Source organism: Marmota monax, unplaced genomic scaffold, assembly GCF_021218885.2.
Source record: "Marmota monax isolate L192 unplaced genomic scaffold, Marmota_monax_Labrador192_F-V1.1 WCK01_AAM20220418_F8-fsc00034, whole genome shotgun sequence".
NCBI classification, from domain to species: domain Eukaryota; kingdom Metazoa; phylum Chordata; class Mammalia; order Rodentia; family Sciuridae; genus Marmota; species Marmota monax.
In genome coordinates, this window is record NW_026693934.1 from 3,369,819 (window position 1) to 3,395,775 (window position 25,957).

The 25,957-nt window shown below is 31.4% G+C and overlaps 1 protein-coding gene across 1 annotated transcript in view; it reads left to right on the forward strand.

Annotated features, from left to right (window-relative positions):
* Lrp1b (LDL receptor related protein 1B) overlaps positions 1-25,957 on the forward strand; it is a 1,856,415-nt gene that overhangs the window by 1,724,506 nt on the left and 105,952 nt on the right. The window contains exons 76-79 of the mRNA XM_058585368.1: positions 2,062-2,181; positions 4,080-4,321; positions 20,657-20,880; positions 21,945-22,051. Of these exons, the coding sequence (XP_058441351.1) occupies positions 2,062-2,181; positions 4,080-4,321; positions 20,657-20,880; positions 21,945-22,051 (693 nt within the window). The remainder of the gene's footprint in view (positions 1-2,061; positions 2,182-4,079; positions 4,322-20,656; positions 20,881-21,944; positions 22,052-25,957) is intronic.

Here is a 25,957-nt window from a genome sequence, read left to right on the forward strand (position 1 = left end):
CACACACACACACACACAAACACATGCACACAAATGCCAAGAATCTATTTCCATTCACATTGATTTGCTAAGATTTATTTGCAAATAGGAAGCTATTTTCCAGCACAGTGTATATTAACTATATTTAGAATTTCTAGTTTCAGTGTCTTCTTTAATTTTAAGTATATTACATGACAATTATGACCTGTGAGGTACATTCTTCATTTCAAATAACTATAAATTCAGCATTCTATGTACTTTTGTTGTGCAAATAAATATCTTCTGAAATCTAAATTTGCATCTATGATAATAAAAATTGATAGTAAAGAATGCAGTTTTGACTTGGTGCAGAAGAGAGAAAAAAACTTATTTTTTTTAATCCAAAAAATTTTAAACTTGTTAGTGTCCTTCATTTCTGAAAAAAAGAAAAGAAAGCATAAGAAATTGCTATTTGGTATGAAAAACAAACCTTTTAACTGAAATAACTAAAGGGAATAACATTCAAAGAGAATGGCAGAAGAGACGCAGAAAGTGATCCACAGCTTCTGATAGCCAGTTGTAGGCGCTGTGCATGTGTGGGTTTCTACCTCTACTTTGCACCTCATGATCAAGGTCTCATTGTACAAATGGGACATTTATGGGGCAGTGTGAGGGAGTAGAGTTTTTATCAACTTATGCAGAGGTTTTCTTAGTTTGATTCGATACCAAAGGAAATCAGAGTAACAAATATCTCTTCATTCAACTTTATAGATACTAAAGAAATCAAAATATTTGTCTTAATTTTGATGGTTAAATGTTGATAAGACACATTTTACTTCATCCCTGAATAATCTTCATAAGTAAATGCACTTTTCTTAATCTCTTCATTTTTTTTCCAAACACAGAAGTAAGTTATCATTAGAATGCTTAAGTTCTCCATGGGTAAATTATTATAGCAGAGACAGTAAGATCAAAAAATCTGAGTTTAAGTCTAGCATTTTCATCTGTAGACATCACTAGGAAAGTCCTTGTCTTTACCACCAAGTCCTTGGAATACTGTTGCATGCTAAAAGAAATAGTTATTACTGTGCTGATCTTTAAGTTCTTTAAGGCAAGGAATTTTTCTAACAGATGTGTAACATAATTAGGGCAACTATATGTGATAGAGGGGCAGAGGAATTATGCTAGATGAAAGCATTACTAAAAGAGCAAAACAGAGAAAACTGGCAATTCACCTGAATCACAGGACCTCAATCCTGGCTATGCTTAAACCATTAAAATTAGAGGCATTAGTTAAGCTAAATATTATTGTCTGTGACTTGTCTATTGCTGTGATTTAGATGTATTTATTCATACCTAGGCATTAAGGATTTTGTTTGCTTAATTCACATAGCCTCATTTTACAGCCCTGTTCGTACATATGAACACAGAAGTGTTAGTGGTACATCCAAATTTTCATTCTCTGCCAATCATTGTCCAAAATGTGGCAATAAAAATGAATGCTTTGTATTTTATATCCTCAATGACTGACAATCATGTAGGGATATGAATATATGAGCATGATTCTGAAATATCATATGAGTCATGTTATAAGAAAGAGACACTGGGAAAACAAAAACAGAGAAACTAAGGGATGGATCATCCCTTCCATGTATTGGCAGAGAAGAGGGAAGGCTGCATTTCAAGTGGGTCTTGAAACAGAAGCAGACATTCTGTACAAAAAATGGACAAGGATCTTAAAGGAATAAGCCAACAACATGTCCAAGTATAAAGAGGGATGTGATTAGAAAGAGGCTTACAAGGAAATGTTGAGGTCTTAATTTGAGTGAACGAAAATAGTAAGGAAATTTGAAATACTTATTTTAATACTTTAAGTGGACTAACAAGTGATGTAAAAATAATGATTTTTTAAAATATTGTACCTATTGTGAAAAATAATTTTGGATCTCAAAATATTGCAGAGCAAGTCATACATTTAAGACTTTAAAAACCAATGAAAATAATAGTAATAAGAGGGTGAAGGAGAAAAATAATTTTGGTTTCCTTGGAAATATAGAAAGAATGAAATTTATGATGATGCTATTTAGAGTTTTTCTTTTCTAGACCTTAATGAATGTTTGGTGTTTGGCACATGTTCCCACCAATGTATAAATATAGAAGGATCATATAAATGTGTATGTGACCAGAATTTCCAAGAAAGAAATAATACCTGCATAGCAAAAGGTAAGGTTAGAATCATTATTGCAAAATACTATTAAAAATGCTATGCTAAAATATAGGAAAAAGATGATTCATATTGAATTTTAGCAATAACTTCATTCCTGAAATTATAGATAGATTTTTCTTGCTAAATATTTTCAGGATTTGATTAACATTTTTAAAATTAAATTTTAATAGTCACAATAATTATACATATTTATGAAGTATTGTATGATAATTTGGTACTTGTATATAATATAGATGCATTTACATCTTCTCAAGTATTTATCATTTCTTCCTATTGGGAACCTTAAAATTTCCCCCTTTTATTTATTTTTTTATAATGAATTGTTATAATCAGTCATCACCCCACCAAACTGTAGAACATTTGAACTCATTCCTTTTTTGTACCTGCATTTTGTATGCTCTAAAAATAATCTAACTTGGGAAAGTTTATAGAAATGACTGGAAGATACATAGCTAGTGTCAAAATCACTTTGTGTTTGTAAGAACAGGGAAGTATTTATAAACCAGTTTAAGTCACAATATATAAAGTTTCTTTGTTTATGATTTACTTTCAGTGCATATGAGAAATTATTAACCAGTAGGATAAAATTAAAAGGATAAAAGTTATCATTACAAAAAGGATAAAGTTTCAACTTCAAAAGTATCATAAGAATACTTCTGTTCTAGGGATTTTAAAAGTTTTAAGACAATATCTTATTTGAAATATTATACCTCTTGCACTTACCAGTGCCATTAAAAAATAAATGACAAGTATAAGTGTTGGACTTTTAATTTTCATACATTTTTATTAAATAATATTATAACTCCCATGTTGTTGGCTAAAGGGTATGAATGAACATTGCTAATGAGATTGTTATTATACAAAAAAAGCATGTGATACCATGGATCAGTGTAGTAACTTGTATTATGTGTTCTTAGATTTGAATCTTAGCACTATGCTTTTCAGGTTGTGTGATTTGAAGAAATTACTAAATACTTCAAACCCTAATTCTTCGTCTAGAAAAGAGGAATACTAATATCTTTATTCATGGTTGTGAGAAATGCAAATAAATTGTGAATTGCTTACAATACTGTCTGACAATAATAAAAACTCTCCAAGTGACAGCTATTAAGATTATAGATCTGAATTTATACCTCAGTAGGTATTATTATTAATATATATTTATTTTCAGAAACTAAATATTCAATTCAATCCATGTTTAGGATTACATTAGTGTTTTAATTAATGTTTTCAGAATTCACCCTTAGGGTTTTAATTTTTAGTACAAAATGACATTAATACAATATTGTATATGACATTAATATTATGTTGTATATTCAAAACACTGAGATAATGTGTTCAAGTTAATAGTATTCTAGATAATTTGGAGATCATAGAAATTTAATGTAATAAAGACTTAAGTCTATATACAATAAAATAACAGACTTTCAGATATACGAATGTGAGGAAGTGTAATCTTTTTATCTTAATTTTCATGTTTGAGCTTAGAGGAACAGTCAACATTCTAAGCCATTTGCTCAAAAATTTTTGACAGTAATGACTAACAACTGAGCATCTAAATGTTGAGAATCAAAACATGAGAATATAATGTATTTTGACTTACCAAATAAAAATCTGTCTTTGTAAAAATGACGTCTTATACAAGTTCCAAATTTGTAGCCCAAAGGTAAGTTTTGTGCTAGAAAAACCATACCAATAACTATTATAAATGTTCAGAAAAGTGGGCATCAGAAATTATAAGTTGTGACTGCTAAAAAATGATACAAAGTATGTTCATTCTCCTTGCAGAAGAAACTGTGTTAAGCATAACAGTTCTTAATTTAAAAGTACAATCATTGCTTTTACTGTAGTTGAAATTTACTTTATTTTTGTATTTTATTATAATAATCTCCAGGCTCTGAAGATCAAGTTCTCTACATTGCTAATGACACTGATATCCTGGGTTTTATATATCCATTCAACTACAGTGGCGATCATCAACAAATTTCTCATATTGAACATAATTCAAGGATAACAGGGATGGATGTATATTATCAAAGAGATATGATTATTTGGAGTACTCAGTTTAATCCAGGCGGAATTTTCTACAAAAGAATCCCTGGCAGACAAAAAAGACAAACGAACAGTGGCTTGATTGTAAGTAAATAACATTAACTATTTGAAGGCCATATTTTTCATCCTTTAATTTTAAGATAAAATCAAAATATCTGACCATAGGAATTAATTGACATATTCATTTATTCCTCCTGACATTCTCCCAACATAGAAAAAAATTCTCTACTTATTTATTCTTAAAGAAGCACATAATTTACATTACCAGCACAATTTTATGTTTTGGGTTTAATTCATTTGCCTTAGCTATATAAGAATGGTAATGAATGATAACGAGCATAGTGGACATTTTATTTCATTGAGTTTCACAACATATTAGGAATATAAGCCTTTTTTGGTCATGAGATGGGAATGTGAAAATCACTTCATTTTTTTACATTACAAAATGATGCAAAGTAGTAGAAATTGTTTCAACTTTAGCGGTATCAGAAGATTACTTCTGTTCTAGGGCAAGAGGTCAACTTGGAAGTGTAACTATTTCATCTGACTCCTGATAACTGTATTTCAGGGAACATCCAAAACAGAACACTATTGCTTGCTGGTGTATGATGGACATGTTGATTATGATGTTTATTCTTTTTGAGAAAAATAAACTAGAACATTTGTTTAGATTTGTGGTTGTAGATAATCCTTTTTTGTTTGAGGGCATGTCAAGTTATTGTGTGTTTTATATTTTGAAGTAACCTGGGCAGAAAATGACAAATGAATACTTGTTTTTAAAGAGCCTGACCTATTCCCATACAACCCACAAGTCAAGCACTATCACAGCAGGATGTAACTGAAAATTTATGAACAACCAACAGTAAAAAATAAAAAAAAATAATAAAAAAAAAAAGAATCAGAGTTACCTGTCTGGAAGTCCTCACTACTTTTTGCTATGGCATCTACCATAAATATTTGAATTATATCAATATGATGTAAATTTGGAACATATTTTAATTTTAGTAGCAGTAGATAGCAATAAGCTAGTTTTAAAAGAGGCTTTCGAATCCAGATTTAAATTAACTCAACTCCAAGTGTTTCTTCTGTGTCTAACAAGTAATCTCCTTTCACTCTATCAGACCAAAAACTGATTCAGATTCATTAATTAGCATTAGCCTTATCTCTAAAACACAAGTCTACTTTGTAAATCATTGCTCTTATGACACTATTTTACTTGTTGTTAATGATATAATAAAGAACATATACTGTGGAATTATACTTGTCTGGGTTTTAATTTTGTTCCTGTCCCTTAGTAGATGCTTAGTTTCTCTGTACTATTTCATGAAGGTCTAGTGAGGGTTAAATAAATAAATATATAATACACTATTATTAATTGCATATAATTATATACAGGTTAATTTTATATAATATATATCAATGTTTAACATTTCTTGGGACATATTATGTCCTGTATAAATGTTTTCTATTAACAGATGATGATTCTTTTGGTGATGCTGAGGAAGGTGAATACCAAGATATTCTACTCTGCCAGAAACTGTTACATTAACAATTATTTGCAACTTATATTTGAACTTTAAAAACACTCACATGATTATTATTATCATCATTATTATTACTATACTGGGGATGGTTTCAGGGGAATTTTACCATTGAACTACTTTTCCGCCCCTTTTTAAAAGTTATTTTATTTTTTACTTTGAAACCAAATAAGTTACTAAGACAGGCCTCAATCTTGCAATCCTGCTGCCTCAGCCTCCTGAGTTTTGAGAATTATAGGCATGCTCCACTACATCTGGCTACATCTTTTAGTTAATTTAGATGTAGTTTTTTTTTTTTTTTCCGTGAAAGTGGTTTGATTTTATTTAGTTTTCCTTAGAGAGATTGAAATATAACCAATGTACTCCAGTGAACAAAATGTATTGAGCTCAGAAGCCAACGTTTCACTCAACATTTAATAGTTATATACATTTAATATTCAATAACTGATTTTTATCCATATATATAGATATATTTATATATGTTTTCTTGTAATTATAGCTATTTACCTGTATATATTTTGTTTATTTGTGTTTCTTATATTTAACTTCATTAATGTGTTATAGAAATTTTCACAACTCAATGCAAGGCTATTGTTTATCCTTTAGCGAATAGCATATGAAACTTAATTTAGTTACTATTTACTAAAAGTGATAATTTGTGCTGTATCACCTGGACTTTGGTTTACCTCTGTTCTTCTAGACTTACCATGACAAATTGTATTCACGAGGAAGAAAAGTGGGTATCTGTAATAGTAGGAGTTTATTTTCTACTGAGTAGTCCATTATAGCCGGATTCAAGTCATGAAGCCTCTGAGTCAGGAGTTTTAGCATTGTGCTCTAAGCTAAATTCCTTATACATTTCAGCCAGTATATTATTTAAAAATAAATACATGACTACATGAATGAAGGCAGCTATTAACTTTGGTCTCTGAATCATTTTTGTAAATTCAGGTATCTCGATATTATAAAGATGGAATAAATCTATTTTTACCACCTTCATTTAATAAGCAATGTGAATTATAGAGCAATTAACTAAAGAAATCACCTTGCTGAGTCTCAGATTCATCTCTGAAAAAAAACTACATCATTGAGGCCAACAATTTCTAAAGTTTTTTCTAATAAAAGTTTTCCAGATTAAAAAAAAATACATGATTTGCAAAAGATCTGTAATATATTATATATGTTCACATATTACCTGGATAACTTGCATTTATTCCTATGAAATTCATCTTGTATATAAAGTATTGATTTTCTACCCTTAAGACTCACTCTGCTGTTTAAAGCATTTGCTTTTTTGAACAGTCACCAGCTAGTCATTCATTAATTTAATGAGTGTGGGATCTATTTTATATTCTAAGTTTTGACACAGATATTAAACCATACTGACTGAAACTTCCTCAATCTTTTGAAGATGAAATTCAAGAATTTTCCCTAGACTGATTATGGCACATTGATTTTTATCTATGAATCAATAGGAGAGGAGAGGAAAATGCACGAATCAAACTGTGGACACATTAGTTATAACATCAATCTCAGTGAGCCAGATGGAAGGAGTTAGCCATGTAATAGCAGGATGTCCTGAAAGCGTCTCCACAGATACTGAAAGACTATGCTGTGTTACAATATTGCTCAAAAACTAAAATGTTAACTGAAGTTCATTCCAAGGGAAGGTAGTTTTCAATATAATCTTTCTTTTCTTTTTTTTTAATTATTAAGGGAATACTCTTCAGCAATCTGTAAAATTTTTAGAATACTAATTATGATTACAAATTTAAATTTCAAATGCAGAGTTAGTTATTTTATAGTTAGAAATGCTTATAATTTTCTAACCCCCTGGGCTATACAAAATGGATGAAATTTTTCCTTTAAGAAAATTAAATAATTTAAAACTTAAAAGACTGACATGATCCAATCTATATGTAAAGCATAATGAGATTTCTGAATTTAAATTTTAGCAGTCAGATATAATATGAAAGCATTATGCAACAATTGTACATACTTTCTGGTAATTTATCATTTCCATTAAAAATGCTGTATGGAAAAATACATGATGACAAGCACTACAAAGTAGGTCAATGTTTGGAAAAATGCAAATTACTATAAAAGAACAGATTAGATTTTTACCATTAAGGATTTAAATATTCCTAAGCAAAACAAATGCTCAGGTTGCTATGACCTATTTGATTTTGACTCATGAATACTATTTTGGCGTATTTTCTTTTATACAAAAGATAATGTTCAAGATGAACATGCATATAATTTTATTCATGAACGATCATTATATTTTCCCCCCAAAATTGGTTAGGCTATTGTTTCCTAAAAAGTTTTTAGCAAATATATAATTATGTATAGTTATTATATTTAATATTGTAATTAAGTCCCAGTACCTAACATATGGGTCTATGTGCAACACACATCTACATACACACAAGCATACAAGTGGATAAGTACCACAAGTTGTGTGTGTATGTGTGCCTATGCAAGACTTCAAAGTCTTGTTTTAGAATATAATACCATATAAAACACTTGAGTTTAAAATAATTAATGCTGAATAAATCATTAATCAGACCTTATAGTATTTGAAGATGAACCAGGCAAGATTTATTCATTCATCATCGAAGGTTTATTTAAAACCTGCTAAAAGTTTATTTGAGTGCTGAGTTCTTGGTATACAAAAATTTCAAGTTTGAAAAGTGTGTTCAAGGAAATAAATAATGGACTAAAAAAGAAAAATACTGATGTTGTCAGCATTGTAGAATATAATCAATAAAAGTCCATTTGAAGAGAAGACTTGAGCTAAGATCTAAGAGTTGAGCAGGAAGTAATACCATTTTATAAATACCTAAACAATAATTCTGCTTTCAAGGCAGAGAATGTTTCATGAGAAGAAATGAAGTCCACATAAAAAGCTATTGTGCTCCAAGTTAAAGGTGGTGATAGGTTGCACTACTGTCATTTCAAAGCAGATGGAAAGTAGTGGCTGGAAATATAACTGAAATTCTGGGTTATACAACCTTAGGATTCTGATAATAGTAAACTGCAAGTTTGGTTTTAGTTACACATTGAGATGTCTATAAGAGATCCATGTGAGATATCAAGTAGTCAGTGAGTGGTGTATTCAAGGCTGGATCTTAGATCTGTGGTCTAGAGCTACCCATGAAAGAAAAGAACAATGGAGGAGATATCTCACATGGATCTCCACATAGTAATAATATCAATCTCTTCAGACAAGCTTTAAACAGATCTTTTGTTTGTTACATCATTTTATGTAACAATAAACCTAAAAGAAATGGTGCTAAAATGAGTCACCAATGTAGTTACTCTTTTATTGTTGATTTAAAAATGTATTGTTATTTTCTTACCATGTTGTTACTTTTGCTAACTCATTTTCTCCTCCTTGCTTAAAATTGAATACCTCCAAGATCAGCTGTGGTTCTCTGTTTCCTTTCTTTTTTGTTGAGTTCAGATAGTTTCATGGTTTACCATACATCCACATTCTTCTAATTACCTAACTGGTATCAGCCAATGTCTAACTGCTTACTTTGCTTTTCATCTGGGGTATCTGAAAATTCTTCAGAAGTACCTTGCCCTCAAATAAACTTCCATGATTGACTAAACCTGCTTCCTCAAATGTTATTTAGTGGCAACTGTTCATTTGCCACATGCTTGAAGTAAAAATCTTGGGAGTCATTTTTGATTCCTCTCCTTTTCCTCATAGCTGGAGAATCTGGCAATCCTGTTAGAATATCCAGGTTTCCAAGGTATATCCAGGAGTTAGTTGCTTTATGAGATTAAAAAGATGACAACGAGAGGACAATTTGTTAAGAGAAAACAAGAGAATACAGAGTCACAGAAACAAAAGGAGATAATCTTGAGAAAGAAATTGGGTCATATCTCAAAAATGAGATATGATCTGAAAGCACCTGGATTTGAACCACTCTCAGTTCTCTTCTGGATTGGTACAATTGCCTCCTAACCAGTCATCTTGCTTTCCTTCTCCTTAAAAGCCTAGAAACCAAAATGTTCCTTCTAAAACATAGATTGCATAACATTTACTTCTGAGAAGTATATCCTGTGTTTTTCCCTACTTCCAAAGACAAAGCCTCATAATGTCTTACATGTCCTTATGAGATCTACTCTTCTGTTACTTCTCTGACTTTGACTCCCATTGTTTTTCCCTTTACACACTTTTCTCCAGGGAAGCTGTGCTATGTCTAAAATCCATTAGTACCTGCTATTGTAAAGTCTTGTCTGAAATGTTTCTTCTACCTAAAATGGTCTTTACCCTAATATCCTCATGGAGTAATTACTAACTCCTTCAAGTTTTGCTCAAATGTTGGCATTGTAATGCAAAACATTCATAATTGCAGTCTATTTCCCCACTCCTATCTTCTGATTAGTCTATAATGTTATGCTGTTTTTGGTTTTAATTATCACCGTTCTTATCTTTACCAATCTGCCATATAATTTTTCCAACTATTATGTTGCTATTGTGGCCTACCTCAGCAGGTATTTTTGCAGATTAGCTCATTGCTGTAATCCTAATATGTTCTGGAACATTGCCCAGCAAAAGGTAGATAAAATGATCTTTCTAAAAATTAGAAGTATAAATTAATTGAAAATCTTTGTCAACAGTATATTGATCCTTAAATTCCCACTAAACCTATTCTATGGCATGGAAATTCTATACCATATAATAATTATGCTATTTTTAATTTCCAATTTTCTTTTTGAATATAATAACATAAAAATTGACATATAGTTATAGAACATAAAAAATGAAATTTTTTACTGTTTCCTCAAAATCCACAGCCCTCTTAAGAGGTAATACATTTGTTCTGTACAACAGGTTATTTTTCTATGAACTTATGTTGGCACATCAGTAGCACTTTGTCAGGTTTATTAAGTTATATTTGTTATATAATAAACTATAGATGTTCAAATATGTACAACACAGTTACAATTTTAAAAGTTTACCCATCACCACAATCAAAATTATACCACCCCCATAATCCAAAACTATTTTTCCTATGTAATCTATTATTTTCCCTGGATTGCCTCACTTCCCTCTGCAACTTTACTTTTTCCAGATATAAATATACCTACTTTCTCTCCTATTTTACTCAGAGAAATGATCATGAGATTAAGCCAAGTTTTTTAAATTTATCAATGAGGTAATTCTTTTTTTTTCTTATGTGTACACAGTTCTGTGGACATATCATGATTTGTTTATCCATTTACTGGCTTATTAATTTGCATACTGTACATCACTAATTTTTTTTTAGAGAGAGAGTGAGAGAGGGGGAGAGACAGAGAGAGAATTTTAATATTTATTTATTTTTTTTAGTTATCGGCAGACACAACATCTTTGTATGTGGTGCTGAGGATCGAACCCGGGCCACACGCATGCCAGGCCAGCACGCTACAGCTTGAGCCACATCCCCAACCCAACTAATTTTTAATACATAACAGAATAACATTATGAAAATCATTGTGCAATTTACTTTTTATTTACCATTGTTTGCAGATCTCAGTATGTCATATTCATTATTATTTTTAATGATCAGATTAATTATATGAATATATAATAATTTATTTATATTTTGAAAAATATAATTGTTTTGCTATGAAAAAAATGCTTTAATGGTCATCTTTAATCCCAAGTCTAAAAAAACCTATACTAGTACACACACATTACACTAAGTGAAATGAATACTACATTCATGAATATTACATCTTTTTAAATAATTAGCAATGTGTTAATCTGAACTTTTCCCAATATCATTGCTAAAACAAACAACAACACAGTACATACACAAAAATATTGTTTTCTTCAAGTGAACTTTGTTTTTCAATAATTTTGGCCAATTGAAAGGACCTTTTTCCAGTGAGATCTGATGATCTTTTACTTCTTGTGCAACCACACCATAGCTAGGATGATCCTAAATTCAACACATGGAATAATTTCTATTCTTTATTTTAATACTTATTTTAGTTTTTTTTACATTCAAATTTCTAATCTATCTGAATCATATGTATATGATTTTGTGTAGGGATTTAACTTTCACACTAAATATCAAAAATTCTGTCATTTGTAGAGTGATTGAGAAAGATCCCTATTGCTCTATAGTACATATAAAGACTTCATTCAATTTTTTTATAATCTTTGTGGATCAGTGTACCATTAACATAGATTTAAAATTTTGTTTAGCATCATAGTATATTTTATATGTAATATGACGTATTTCACAATAACATTTTCTTATTTTTTTCAAAATTACTTTGACATTCTTGCATATTTTTACTTCTGACAATTTTTAAATATGATTAGAAGAATAAAAGCATCATAATGGATTGAGATTGCATTGTATTTGTAATTTGTGAGAAATCATATTGAGTAAGGAATCACTATGAAAGATTTTGTAATAATAAACTATTTTTATATTTCACATGATTGGCTTTACCTAAATAGAGAATATTTTTATAACCATAGTAAAAATTATATGGTTTTCTGCAAATTTTATTTTCAGGTATAACTTTATTATTTTTCTTTCTTTTTCTTTTTTTTTTTTTTTGGTATGGCAAATAGACATATATTAGCTAACAGGAAACCATGGGTATGCCTTTCTCTCAAAGCCTTAAAGAATCAAATTATCATATACACAACGAGAATTGAAATAAAAGGAATGGATTATAAAAATAATCCATAAATAAATATTTATATAGTGCTTATATAAATGTTCCAGTCCTGAGTGGATGCTTTTCAGCTTGTGTTCTTTTCAAATAATCATGTATTATAGTGCCTCTTACTATGAAATCATAAAGTATTCTAAAGGCTATCAACCCCTGTGCAAATATTACTAGATGACTTTAAAATTGAAAATTTCATAGGATGAAGGTGAGATGACTCTTCTCATACTGTTCATAAGCCTTAAAATTGTGTTTTTGCTCTTATAGATACTTGATATGCAAAGGGATTTCAATATAGATTGGTCTAACACATTTAATTATCAAATACTTTAATGAAAGTTATGGTTTTTTATTGACATATCATCTCAAAAATTTTAAATATTAAAGAAATTTAAACATACATCTCAAAAAAAATTCAAATTGAAAAATGTCTTGAGAGAGAAAGATGACACTTCCATATCAATCCCATCTCCAAATCCTCAATGTCTCTGGTCTCTGTGTTAAAACTTGCCACCGCAGCTGCCTCCTTCTCCTCTTCTTCCTCTGACTCTTCTGCTGCCACCACCCTTGGTTCAATACAAAGCTAGTACTCTGTCACTGGACTCTACCTTCAGTAGGTGAAACTTCCTTCTTTCTTTCTCATTTATTTATTTATTTGTTCGTTTGTTTTTTGTTGTTTGTTTATACTGGGGATTGAACTCAAGGGTGCTGAATTATATCCCCAGCCCTTTTTTTTCTTTCAATTTTTTGTTCTTAGACAGGGTCTTGCTAAATTGTTTAGGGCCTCACTAAGTTGCTGAGCTGGCAAACCTGTCATCCTCTTGCCTCAGCCTCCTGAGTCGATGGGATTACAGCATGCACTATACACAGCAAAACATATTTCTTAATAGCACCTTCTCTTCTCATTTTATAGTGCATATTTCTAGAAGGATTTTTGAGACAGGTCTCACAAAGTGGCCCAGGCCTGCCCCAAATTGTGATCCTTTTGCCTCAGTCTCCCCAGTAGCTAGAAATATAGGCATGTGCCATCGACTTGGTGTTACCTGTTCAAGAAATCAAATCTGAGCACTTAGATCCTAGTTGAACATTTAGTGAAAATCTGATTCATGGGAATAGTGTATGTTATGAAGGTCTGAGAAACAAAATTGAAAATATGTCATATTTACAATAAACACCAAAAAAATAGAAGAGATATTAGACAACAACATAATTTGCACAAAAGAAATGATACTGAAAAACGGACTTAAGATGATGAGGAAAGTCGACAGTAGTGTAGCTGAAACTTTTTTCACATATCAGCTGAACATTAGAAATATGATTAGAAATTTTCCCATTTCTAAAAAAGAACAGTCAATTATGAGAAAATTTGTGATTACATATTTTATGGTGTGACTCTCTTGCACCACTCAATTCCAAATAGTTCACTGGTTTCTCTAGTATGATATAAAAATTGACTTCAATAATGAATTACAACGCTTTTTAAAAATTTCTGAGATCTTGTCTTCTATATGCCACTATAAGAGAACAGATTCTTTGCAAATGTGTTCAGCTTTATAAGGCTTGTTTCAAACATTCTAGTAAAAATTCACAGGAAGTGAATATAAATGCAGTAACTTCTCATTATTTTATGTTGTTTCTGGTGATAGTTTTTTTTTTTTTCCCCTCAGTGGGTGGTTCAAGAGTTCATCTTATTGGGCAAACTAGATATTTAGAGGTGAACTTTACAACTTATCCTCAGTATTCAATTCATTACAAGTTCAAATATATTTTGTCTCCAGATTGTTCCCAATTTTGTCCACTTTTGTCTCACAGAAACCTACATTAAACTTTCACACTGTCCTCCCTGGAGATCTTTAAGCAAGTCTCATGTGATTTCTCTCTATCCAATTTTGTTCTCCAGTTGCAAATCATTCTCCACATTATAGCCAAATTGTCTTAAGACTTTAAGCTTCTCACCATATTTCTGTACTTAAATCCTTCTCATGGGATTCCATTGAAAAATCATTGGTTCACAAGTCTCTCCATCTCTTTACACACTTGTGAACATATATGTACACTACTAGAAACACAACAATTTGTTTCAAAGTTTTCTGTTCTACTTTTCCTCTCCACTTTAGACTCTTCGTGCATTCTATTTTCTCTTCATTACCCCATTGAACCAAATCTCCTTATTAGGTAGATCATACTTTCCTTTTTATTATTTTCATTATTATTGAGAATAGTCTCAATCTTGATGAAGGTATAGAAAGATATACCTCCATTGAACCAAAGGGCCTAATTGAAACTACTGTTGTCATTTAAAGGAATATACTCACAGAAAGATTCACTACCATTTTAGGTATGTCAATTTTATGTCTGAAAGAAACCTAAATGGCACCATCTTTATTAATTCAGGGTGTGTTTAGTCTAAGAAATTTGACTGTTAGTTCAGATGGTAATAAGGAGAAGTAACTAAAATGAAAGCAATAATAAATGAAACTCAATATTGCTTATATTTATATATACATACCCGTATATAGTTACAAACGTGAATGAATTTGATGGATAAGACATTGAGATGAAAGAGGTTGGAGAGATAAAAAAGTTGGAGTATACATATACATGTATGTTTTCATATATATGTACATATACATCTACTAAATAGACTGAAAACTCCTGTTATTTCACAGTATCCTTACATAATACATCTGGAAACACATTCTCAAAATTTGTTTCCCTGACAAAATTTGTATATTGATATCATTTTACTCATTTCCTGATAGATACATTATTTATTCCTTAAACTCAACTCTTTGTGTTTATGGAATATGTTGCAAACCAAATGCATATAAAGAAGCTGTATAAATAAGATCATTGAGTGAAACAGTTGAGCTTAAGCATTGAAGACCCAGGTGACAGAAGAGAACTGAATACATGTTCCATAAAATTGAAAAATAGCAGGTGATTAACTCTTCTATTCTCGAATGTTGATTCTGTTTTGATATAGTTAGCCTAGGTACTCTTTTAAAAATTTTTTAGTTGTAGAAGGACATAATACATTTATTTTATTTATTTATATGGTGCTGAGAATCGAACCCAGTGCTTTCTGCATGTGAGGCAAGTGCTCTACCATTGAGCCACAACCCCAGCCCAACCTACTCTTAATTTTGAAGAAAAACCAAAAGAAATTGATTTTTAAAATGACATGTTAATTTTAAAATTTGGAATCTACATAATACTTTTAAACTTACTTTTAGCTTTAATGCACTCCTCAAACTATCATTTAACAATCTCTGCTCTCTGACAACTCTGAGTCACCTCTTAAGTGATATGCTTGTTTAAATTTTAATTGTCAGGAAATACCTTATATCTTTCTTCATCTTCAGTTCACTTGCCTAGGAGGTGGTATCAAAATTCTCACCTTATCACCAACAATTACTCATTTACCAAAGCCTAAATATTCACAATGAGCATAAGATAAGTACTTGAGACTATAAAAATGCACACTTACTGAAATGGATATTATTTTAAACTATTACATTGTTTACTCTTGCAAAACTAAAGCCTTCACAGATTACCTAATCCAAAGTCTTCAGTTTATATGCAATATAATTTACAGATAATCTAGCACTGGGTCATAAGTCATATTTTTCTGATTTCAAATTTAGAATGCTTTCCCAATCTTCCATATTATCCTTTTTCTTTTTTTATCTCCTAGTGTGAATGAAGATTTAGAGAATCAGTCTTGCTTTTAATAGAGTACTAGAGTGAGTCAGAAGAAATAAATTTAAGTCACATTGAGAACACTAAAAAAAAAGAAAGCAAAACAAACCCAAAAAGTGAGTGAAAAGATTGCATAAAATATTGTGTCTGTAATTTGAATATAAATATGGTCATTTTCAAGAATTGTCTGGGAATTACATATATTTATATTTATGAATTCTTTTTTCCATAATAGGACTTTGTCCCAGATTGACATGCTCCTAAACTAGAGCACTGCAACCTTACAATTACTTAGAATAAAATCATGTGTTCTTTAGAAGAAGTTACAAAAGAAATCAGGGATTTCATCCCTCTAGTCTTTTTTTTTTTTTTTTATCTCTTACACATTCTAGCTATAAATGTGACTTTTTCTTGGTTCTTTTTTTTTTGTTTCCTCATTGTTATATGAATTGTTTGGTTAAAATATTAAATATTTGGATATTTTTATAATATTACAAAGTCAGTGAAATTTCATAGTTCTTAGAACTTGTATAGTCATGATTTTGCTTCCATCCTCAGGTTTATAAGAATTAAACTTGAAGTGGACCAAAATGCAAATAACCTTTCAATTTAGTATGACAAAACACATATACACACAGGTAATTTCTTGAGAGTGGTTTTACATCAGATTTCTCATAGCAGTATATGAGGAAATCATTAACTTTAGTAAAATGGGTCAATATTTCTCTTAGATGTACCCCACTTTAAAAAAAATCACAACTAAAATATGGGACATCATTTCATTCTGTGCTAAATTTTCTTAAAATATATCTCTGTGAGAATTTTGTTAAAAAGAAGACAGTATTTTCATGGTTCACATGCTTGAACCGACTTTCAGAGGTCCTCCTTCTTTTCTGTTTTAAGACAAATGTCCCAGTGACAAATATCTTTATTTTTCTGAAGCTGGAATTGTGACAGATACCTCACAAGCTGTGATTGTACAGGATTTGTAATTTAAAGTAGTAACCTCTAATTTTGTTAAAATCAAGATGTCAAATTTTCTGTAAGTTTTTAAAGATTTATTCATTTGACTAATTTTTCTTCATAACATAGACTGCCTCAGGCCCCAAAATTTTGCTTATGTACTTAGAGAGCTTATTAGGAAAGAAACTATATGAAGAAAGCAATCAAATATGTCTTATCTTTTGTGCAACAAAAAGAACAATGAATGCCCTTTGTTGTAGGTTGACCACATGCTTCTATATCACATTTCACTAGTATGTATAGTTCATTGGCTTAATGAGCTAGCCAAAGAAACAAATAGAAGTCTTACATTTTTCTTTTTCTTTCCTATCTGGTGTGTTTGTTTTATTTTTGGTCTTTTGGGTATCAAGTGTCTCAAGCTTTTCTGTTAAGACTACATAAAGTGCAGACTTACTGGAATGAATAATACTTGTCATTTTTTACTGTTTGATAGCTAAAGACTTACTTTCACAGATTATCTAGTCCAACGTCTTTATTTGATATGCAATATAATTTATAGATAAACTAGGACTGTCAGAAATTAAATTCTTCTGATTCCAAATTTAGTAATTGTTAGTCCTTCACTTCTCTCCAATTCTCTCTCTCTGTGTCCCACATTTTATACTTCCCTAATTGATTGAATCCCCCTTCACAGTCTGTTCATGACATCAACATCCAAGGGGAACTTCTGCCTTTTACTCCCCATACAACATCTTTTTAATTGAGTCCCTTTTATAAGGCTAGTGCCTTTAATAATTCTAGTCAGGTTGTGGATAATAAATAGTAATTTTCAGTCCTATGCAGCTCACTACAAGGGGTGATTTCCTTATTTGGTCACAGATTCCTTCAGATTAGGATCATATTGTTACCCCATCCTTATGGTAGTCATTCTCTTCCTCCTCGTCCTCCTCCTTCTTTTCTCTTTCTTTTCTCCCTCCCTCCCTTCCTTCATTCCTCCTTTCATCCATCTCCTCCCTCTCTTTCTCCTGTTCTGTGATGCTGTTTCAGTGTTGAGGATCAATGAACATGTAGTAAGCAGTGGGTTATTGAGGAGAAACACCTGCTAACATCTTCTCATTGCCCCTATTCCCTGAGAATCATCTTCTCACTGATAATATTATGACTTTGGGTTAAATGAATTGGATATAACTACCATTTCCCCTGTATTCTAGATACTTTATTTATTGGAATGACAATAGATATTCCTTGATCTAGAGTCCAAACAATAAAAGCATAGGTTCAAATGACCATGAGTTATCCATATCTCTTCTGTTTATCATGAAACAGTCTTCCTCTTTCCTTAATCTATGCTCTTTAGATTAGAAAAGAGACCTAAAAATTTATTTAACCTTAAAAAATGTACCAATATTAGAATTTTCACCCATCTGTTTACCTGATAGAAGGTACCACTAAATCAAACTTCTGAATTCTCTATAAACAGAGAAATTTATATCTTAATTATCAGTGGTCCAGGTATAGATGTATACATAGAATGGAAAGATAATCATCTCATATTTGAGTATACATAGACTAAAATGAAAATCTTAAATTCAAAAAAATGAGAATATTGCAAGAAATATTCTATTTTGATAAGAATACCATTAGTATAGAGAATCCGGTGTATATGTTTATGTCTGAGAAAACACAAATAGGTATTTTTCTCTGCTCAAGCCAGACAACTGGCATCATAATTTTTTAATGCTAAAGGTTTGTTCTTCTGACATTAGAAAATGACAAATATACCACAACAGACTCTAAACAGCTTATAATTGTTATTTTACCATTACATTTCCTGTTTTTAAAATTATGATTTACACTGATATGAACATGATATTTGGTGATATATTTACCTTTAAATGATGCCAAACTGCAAAAATGCAGTTAATATAAATGAAACTGGAACATTTGAAAATGATTGTTTGGTTTGGCTGTGACAATTCCTTGTATTCTAATCATCTATGAATATTATTCATATGACATTTCTAGAGCACTCTGTATTGCAGAGGGCCCTACATTTCATTCAGTTAGGTTTGAGATATATACTGGCTATAAGTATACTGTTTCTTCTCAGTATTGAGAAGCTGAGTGCTATAAAATTTTATAATTTCAGGTCTCAAGTGAAATAGGACAAAGAATTGATAATGAAAAACATTAGATTTTTTTTTGGTTTCATGTTTAAGTAATATTTTCCTTTAGGATCCAGGAACATATAGCAGACAGTGACTTGTATTTTTTTTTCTTTTCTTTCTTTTTTTTTTTTTTTTTTACATTTCAGGTTCTTTTTGAGTTATTAACTTTCTTTCTTTTAATCCAAATGGACTGCTAAATAAATTCTGTTCGTTACCAACCCAGGGAAGAAACTACCTTGTGTTAAAACATGTTTCCACTAGTTTCTAGGTCCTCTTGATGGTCTTCCACATTGACTACATGTCTAAGAAGTAATCACCTTCAAATAATTGTTTCTAGTCTTGATATAATACCCTTGGGATTCTCTTCTCAGTCTTGGTTATGCACAATAAACCTGACCATGTCAAATTAATTACTACACTGGTTCCTGCTGAAAGTGATCAAGTTAATTGAAGGGCACAGAACATACGTTCTTTTCCATGCTATCTGTTCCAAATGAACTCTTTACCTTTGCCTCACACTAATTCACTAAAGCAGAATATTGAGCAGAAAAGCCAAGCTATCAGAGAGATACTGCGACTTTCCTCAAAATATGTTGAATAATAGTAACTCTCAAAATGAATCTTTATTCATTGATTTTTTTGAACTTTTAAATCAAATTGTATATAACAAGGATACAAAGCAATTGGTATTTTCTTACATTCCTGAAAAGAGGGTGCATTGGTGCAAATTTTTTTAAGTTTTTCTAGTAGTATCTGTCTTAAGACTCAACACTTCTATTCCTTGGCAAATATTCAAAATAAATGTGTTCACCCAAAAACATTACCTACTTTAGTTGTGATGGCTCAAAACTTTAAACAAGGCAAGTGGACATTATGAATCAAATGGTAAAAACATTTTTCCACAAAATGAAATTCTGCCAAGCAATAAAATGCAGAAAAAACTGACACTTTTACAATATGGATGAATTTTACAGACATGTTGAAAACAGGATCTCAGGAATAGAAGAATATGATTCTACTATGTTGATGTATTTAAAATAATCAATGGTGTTCGATGTTAGAATTATGGTTGCTGGCAGATGTGTATTGACTGGGACAGATGACAAGTGAAACTCTTATAGTTCTGTAAATATTCTTGCAGGGAAGTGGCTAAACAAATACAAATATGAGAACTCCAGTGATTTGTGCAGGCATACATCTATAATGATTAAGAATGTAATTAAGTATTTCTGAAGCCTATGTGACAGTTGACACCTAAATCCATATGATTCCCCCATAATCTAAATGTATAGGTACAGAAAACTATACAAGTTTCTGTTTTAAAAAAAAAGTGTTCTGTTTTGTTTTTCTTTCAGTGTCCTGAATTTAAAAGACCCAGGGACATTGCAGTTGACTGGGTTGCTGGGAATATTTACTGGACTGATCACTCCAGAATGCACTGGTTCAGTTATTACACTACTCACTGGACCAGCCTGAGGTACTCTGTCAATGTTGGGCAGCTGAATGGCCCCAACTGCACCAGGCTCCTAACGAATATGGCTGGAGAACCATATGCTATTGCTGTAAATCCTAAAAGAGGGTAGGTTAATGGTTTCATAGTTATATTATTGATATGAGTGATCCAGTTTCAGAGATTGTGCTCTGTTTTGTTTCTGTTATTAAGTATTCAACATGTAACAGATTTACAAGACTTCTGAAAATACCCAAACTTCTCTTTCCATTCAAAAACATAACTTTTTTACACAAATGGTGATATATTTTTCCTGAAACATTGATATCTCATACATCGTATACACAATAGTATTTGTATGTTTCTGTGAATATCTTCACTTGTATATGTGACTTATAAAATAATGATACTTGTGTTACAATCACATATACTACCACTGTTATTCTCCAAGTGAACTTTCTGAATATTAAACACATTAAATGTAGAGCATTATATTAATGCTGTTGGCTATTTTTGATAATAAAAGATGAAGCATATATATATAATATATATAATATATATATATATAAACAAATTTAAATTACTTGATACAAACATTTTCTTTTTATTACTCGAAGAAGGAAACCTACAAATAATGAAAAAAAAATAGAACAGGAAAATGTCAAATGATACTCCAAATCATCCACAAAATTAGTATATGCTAAGTAGAAAGAGACAATTTCAACTCTCAGAATTGCACAGTGTGGTGTCTTCTAAACAAGAGAATGATTTCTGTTTGATGAAATAGTGACATCATTATTAAAATAAAAATTGCATATTGGTGCATCATTCATAATAAAATGAATATTTGGTCACAACTAGAGGCATAATTACAGTGATGGAAATTGTTTTATTTGGTTTTAATGGAATTTTCAAAATTGAACTTTAGATATTAAATAATGTGCTATGATGTTTACTATTAAGAATGGTTTTTAAAATGTAGTGAGTTTAGGTAGGACTTTATTTAAATTGTTGATTTATGCTTTTCTATTGGAGGTTTCCATTCTGTAGATTACAGGTTGGTTCATAAATATGCTTATTAAGGGAATCTGGAGGTTACCACACATTTGGTCTGAGGAGATAGTGCTTTGGGAGCAGAGATGGGTTATAACAGCAGCCTCACTAAACTAACTTATGTGACCTGCTCTCTTCAGGATGATGTACTGGACTGTCATTGGGGACCACTCCCACATAGAAGAAGCAGCCATGGATGGTACTCTGAGAAGGATTTTAGTACAAAAGAACTTACAGAGGCCCACAGGTATTTAATGTTTCTGACATATGTTGAAATGCTAAGAAGAATGCTAAATATATTAGTGTTAACAATTCTTTCTAGTTTTGTTGGCAATATAATAATTTTTACAGTGAATTTTATATATATATATATATATATATATATATATATACACACACACACACACACACACACACACAGAGAGAGAGAGAGAGAGAGAGAGAGAGAGACAGACAGACAGACAGACAGACATACACCGTATGATTTAGTGGACATTATTAACATTTCTTATTCTATTTTCTTGACTTGAAAGTCAGGTCATTATCATACTGTCATTATTATTATGGGGGTTTTATTTGAAAATCGCCTAAGTTGTAAAGCTATTAGTAGAATTTTACATGCATAAAACTTTGACAGGTTATGGCAATGTATTTGGGTATTTTTACAGATCTATGTTAATGTTCTGGGGATAGATGATAATATTACTAGAGGAAGAGAGAAGAAATGGAAAAAGTAGCATGATATAAATAATTTCTTTGAAAGACAGGTTTTATGATTCCTTGCCTTTTTATTTAGGGCTCTTGTCAATCTGACCTAGAAATCCATCCCAGAGATGGCATTTAAGCTATGACTCCAAATTTTTGATACACTTGGAACTGTTCAGGATCTCAGGTCTTCATTCCTCCTGCATGTTCTTTCTCCCATGCTACTTCCTTCCCAGCTTCCCAATCTGGAATACCCATCTAGAATTTCTCTCCCTAGCTGAATCTTTTCTGTCTCATAAGTTTTAACTTTAGCACTTCTGTAATAATAAAACATTTCCAGGCTTCAGGCTCCTCAAGGATTCTCTGCCACCCACCCTACCCACTACACTCCCACTAAAAGAACAAAAGAATTATCTGTCTGTGTGCTGTGTTATCAAATCATTACACTTTGTAGTTTAAGATTTGCTTGCCTTTGGCAACTTACATTCTTGCTAAATTTTAATGTGACTTATGCCCTGTTATTCAATTAGATTTTTTGTAACTCTTTAGGGGAGAGAGAAGTATTTGAGATCTAACATATTCAGATAAGTGTGTCTTCATTTAATCATTTTACAAATATCGATGGAACACCTACAGTGTGCCAGAAATGGTTCCAAATACTGAAAAAACAAATACCTACAAATGTGAAGCAAGTCCCAATCTCATGAAACTTATCTTCCTGTACAGGATACATTATATAATGTCAGTTTAAATCATAAGTGCTCTGTAGAGAAAAAATCACAGTAAGGAAGGGAGAGTAATGAGGGATAATAGTTTAGTTACAATTATCAGAGAAGTTATCTCTAGAAAGGTTATATTTAAGGAATGACCTAAATAACAAAGAGGTAGTTAGAGGTGTGATTGTGAAAAAAGAGCTTTCCATGCAGAAAGAACAGTAAGATAGTGAGCTTCAAATATGTCAAAAACAGCAGGGTTAGTATACCTAGAGACATGCCAGCCATTCAAGAGAGTAGTGGACATGAAGGAGGGAAAGTGGTGACTTCAATATGCTGTTGAAGACTAGGTTCTATGCCACTTTATGGAGAGCCCCTTGAGTGCTGAGGAGTTAAGGGGTGTGATCTGCATATATACAATTTTAATTTTTTAAGCACGAGGCACTTTTTGTTAGCATATGAATAAAAAAGTCAAATTTGAAGTTACAGAAAAGTGGCAAAATTAGTGAAAAGCAACCTATAAAAAATTCCTCATGCTAAAATTTCACATAATCACGGTATAATTAACATGTTTTCATTTCAAAGAATGACTTTGATAGCAGTTTGTGGAATTTCCTATAGGTGCATTCCTTGGAGGGAGCCTGCAAAGAATTTATGTATGAAGAATTTATGGATTTTTCAGGAGAAACCAGTAAAAGGAAGAGAGAGAAAGGGAAAGAGCCCAGTAAAAATGGGTTTCAAGTAAAGTCCACTCTTGGTTTGGGACTCTAGGGTTGTGATCTGGAGTATAAACCCCATGTCAGGCAAGGGTGGTAGATTTTCACAAGCCATGGGTTATGGATTGGCCTTTGGGCTTTAACTTCCTAAGCAAGTCTGCTCTAATCAGTTGAGCACAATTTTCTGGAGGGGGTTAATTGTGAGTTTCTGCTGCTGGATCAACAAGTGGGGGATGTCTTTGAAAGAAGATCTGGGCAGGCAACACATGAGCTCTCACAGTGGGTCTCAGGAAAGATGCATGCATGAAACATTCTTCTATGAGTTGGAACGCTGCTCAACATTTCAAGCAACGTAATGATGAAGCTGAAGGCACCCCTATTTTCAAGAAATTAACAATTGAGAATGAAAAAGAATGAGGCATACTCAGATATGTGTTGAATTTGCAAAATGTAAGAACTATTTTATGTCTTAATATATCTTTAGAGTACAGAGACTCTAATTCATAGTGGGGGCATTTGAATAAAGGAAACACGTTCTTTATTATTAAAGGAGTTAGATACCATTGGCTTTGGACCCAAAGAGATTTACTTATTATCTATGAGATCTCATAATGAAATTATTATCTTAAAATATAGGAACTATCATCATTAGCAAACCAAGAAGTAATAATGAATACCTGAAAATAATCCTGTATAAACTAAATGAGATAGTTCTGTAATATCAGGGCTCCAGTGTTTCATGCATAATATGTTTTGTTGATGAATCATGGTTCATCTAGAAGTTGACAAGTTCTGTAGTATAACATGAGCTGTAAACATAATCTTAAATTCCAACACAATTACACAAGTTTTTTTTAGACAATAATGAATTATTGTACAATTTTTATTCAATTAGTGATTTGAATAAGGCAAGTCTTCAGTCTTATTTCTTTGGCAGCATTTGTGCAAGGTATTGAATAGAACACAGACCAAGAGAGCAGGTAATTGTCATTGAATTCCCTTGACAAGGAAAAAAAATAACATGACTTGGAAAGTTACAAGCAGATAGAAAGGGGATAATATATATGAGACAAAGCAGAGTTAGCCTAGTGGAATTTATCAAATACAGATAAGGATAGAGAAAGAGATTGGAAGTAGATCCAAGAGGGATAAAGAGTACATAAATGAATTGAATCAAATATCTTATTGCCTTAATACATTTATCCTACTTTTATTAAAAAGATGAATGTTTACTATATGTCAAGCACTATTATTTATTAGAAATGCAGATGCCTGGATTCATGTAGCTTTTGGTCTAAAGTAGTGGACTATAAAAACAAAATAAAACCCTGCATATATCTGTGTGCATACACAAACATATGTGTAAATGGCACTATGGAGAAGAATAGAGTGAAGTGCAAAGCACATAGGTGTCACTCAAATATAGTGGGGAAGAAGGTTTTTCAAGGAGTTGAGTAAGAGTAAGTGCTAATCTATAAAAGGAGTAGGGTGGAGAGAAATGTTGGAATGCAAAGTAAATAGGTCAAAATGGTAGAAAATGGAATTGAGGAAAGCCAAAGAGCATAGTAAACAAAAGAAATGAAATGGAACTTGAAACTTTGAGAGGTGATTAGGGGCCAGGAGTTATAAGGTCCTAAAGTTCCCTGCAAGTACTATTGATTCATGTTAAGCAGGAAACAAAATCTGGTCAGATATCCATAAGAGCACCAGATACTTCTGGAAGATAGTTAGAGTGAGGCTGTCTACCCCATGAATATTGTGAATATATGTGTTTCTGCTCAAGAAATTTGCTTGAAAACTTCTATCTTGCTACAGGTAATAACTCTCAGAATTTGTATATCAACCTATTCAACTAATATATATTGAGCACCTTATATGCTTCAGGCATGATTCTTGGAATATGAGAAGTAAAAACATAGCCATAGTAGAGGGATGGGATGGGTTCAGTAGAAATTTAATATTTACAAATAAATTCTGAAGTCAGTTTTAGGTGTTTAATGCTATGATAAAAAGAGTGAA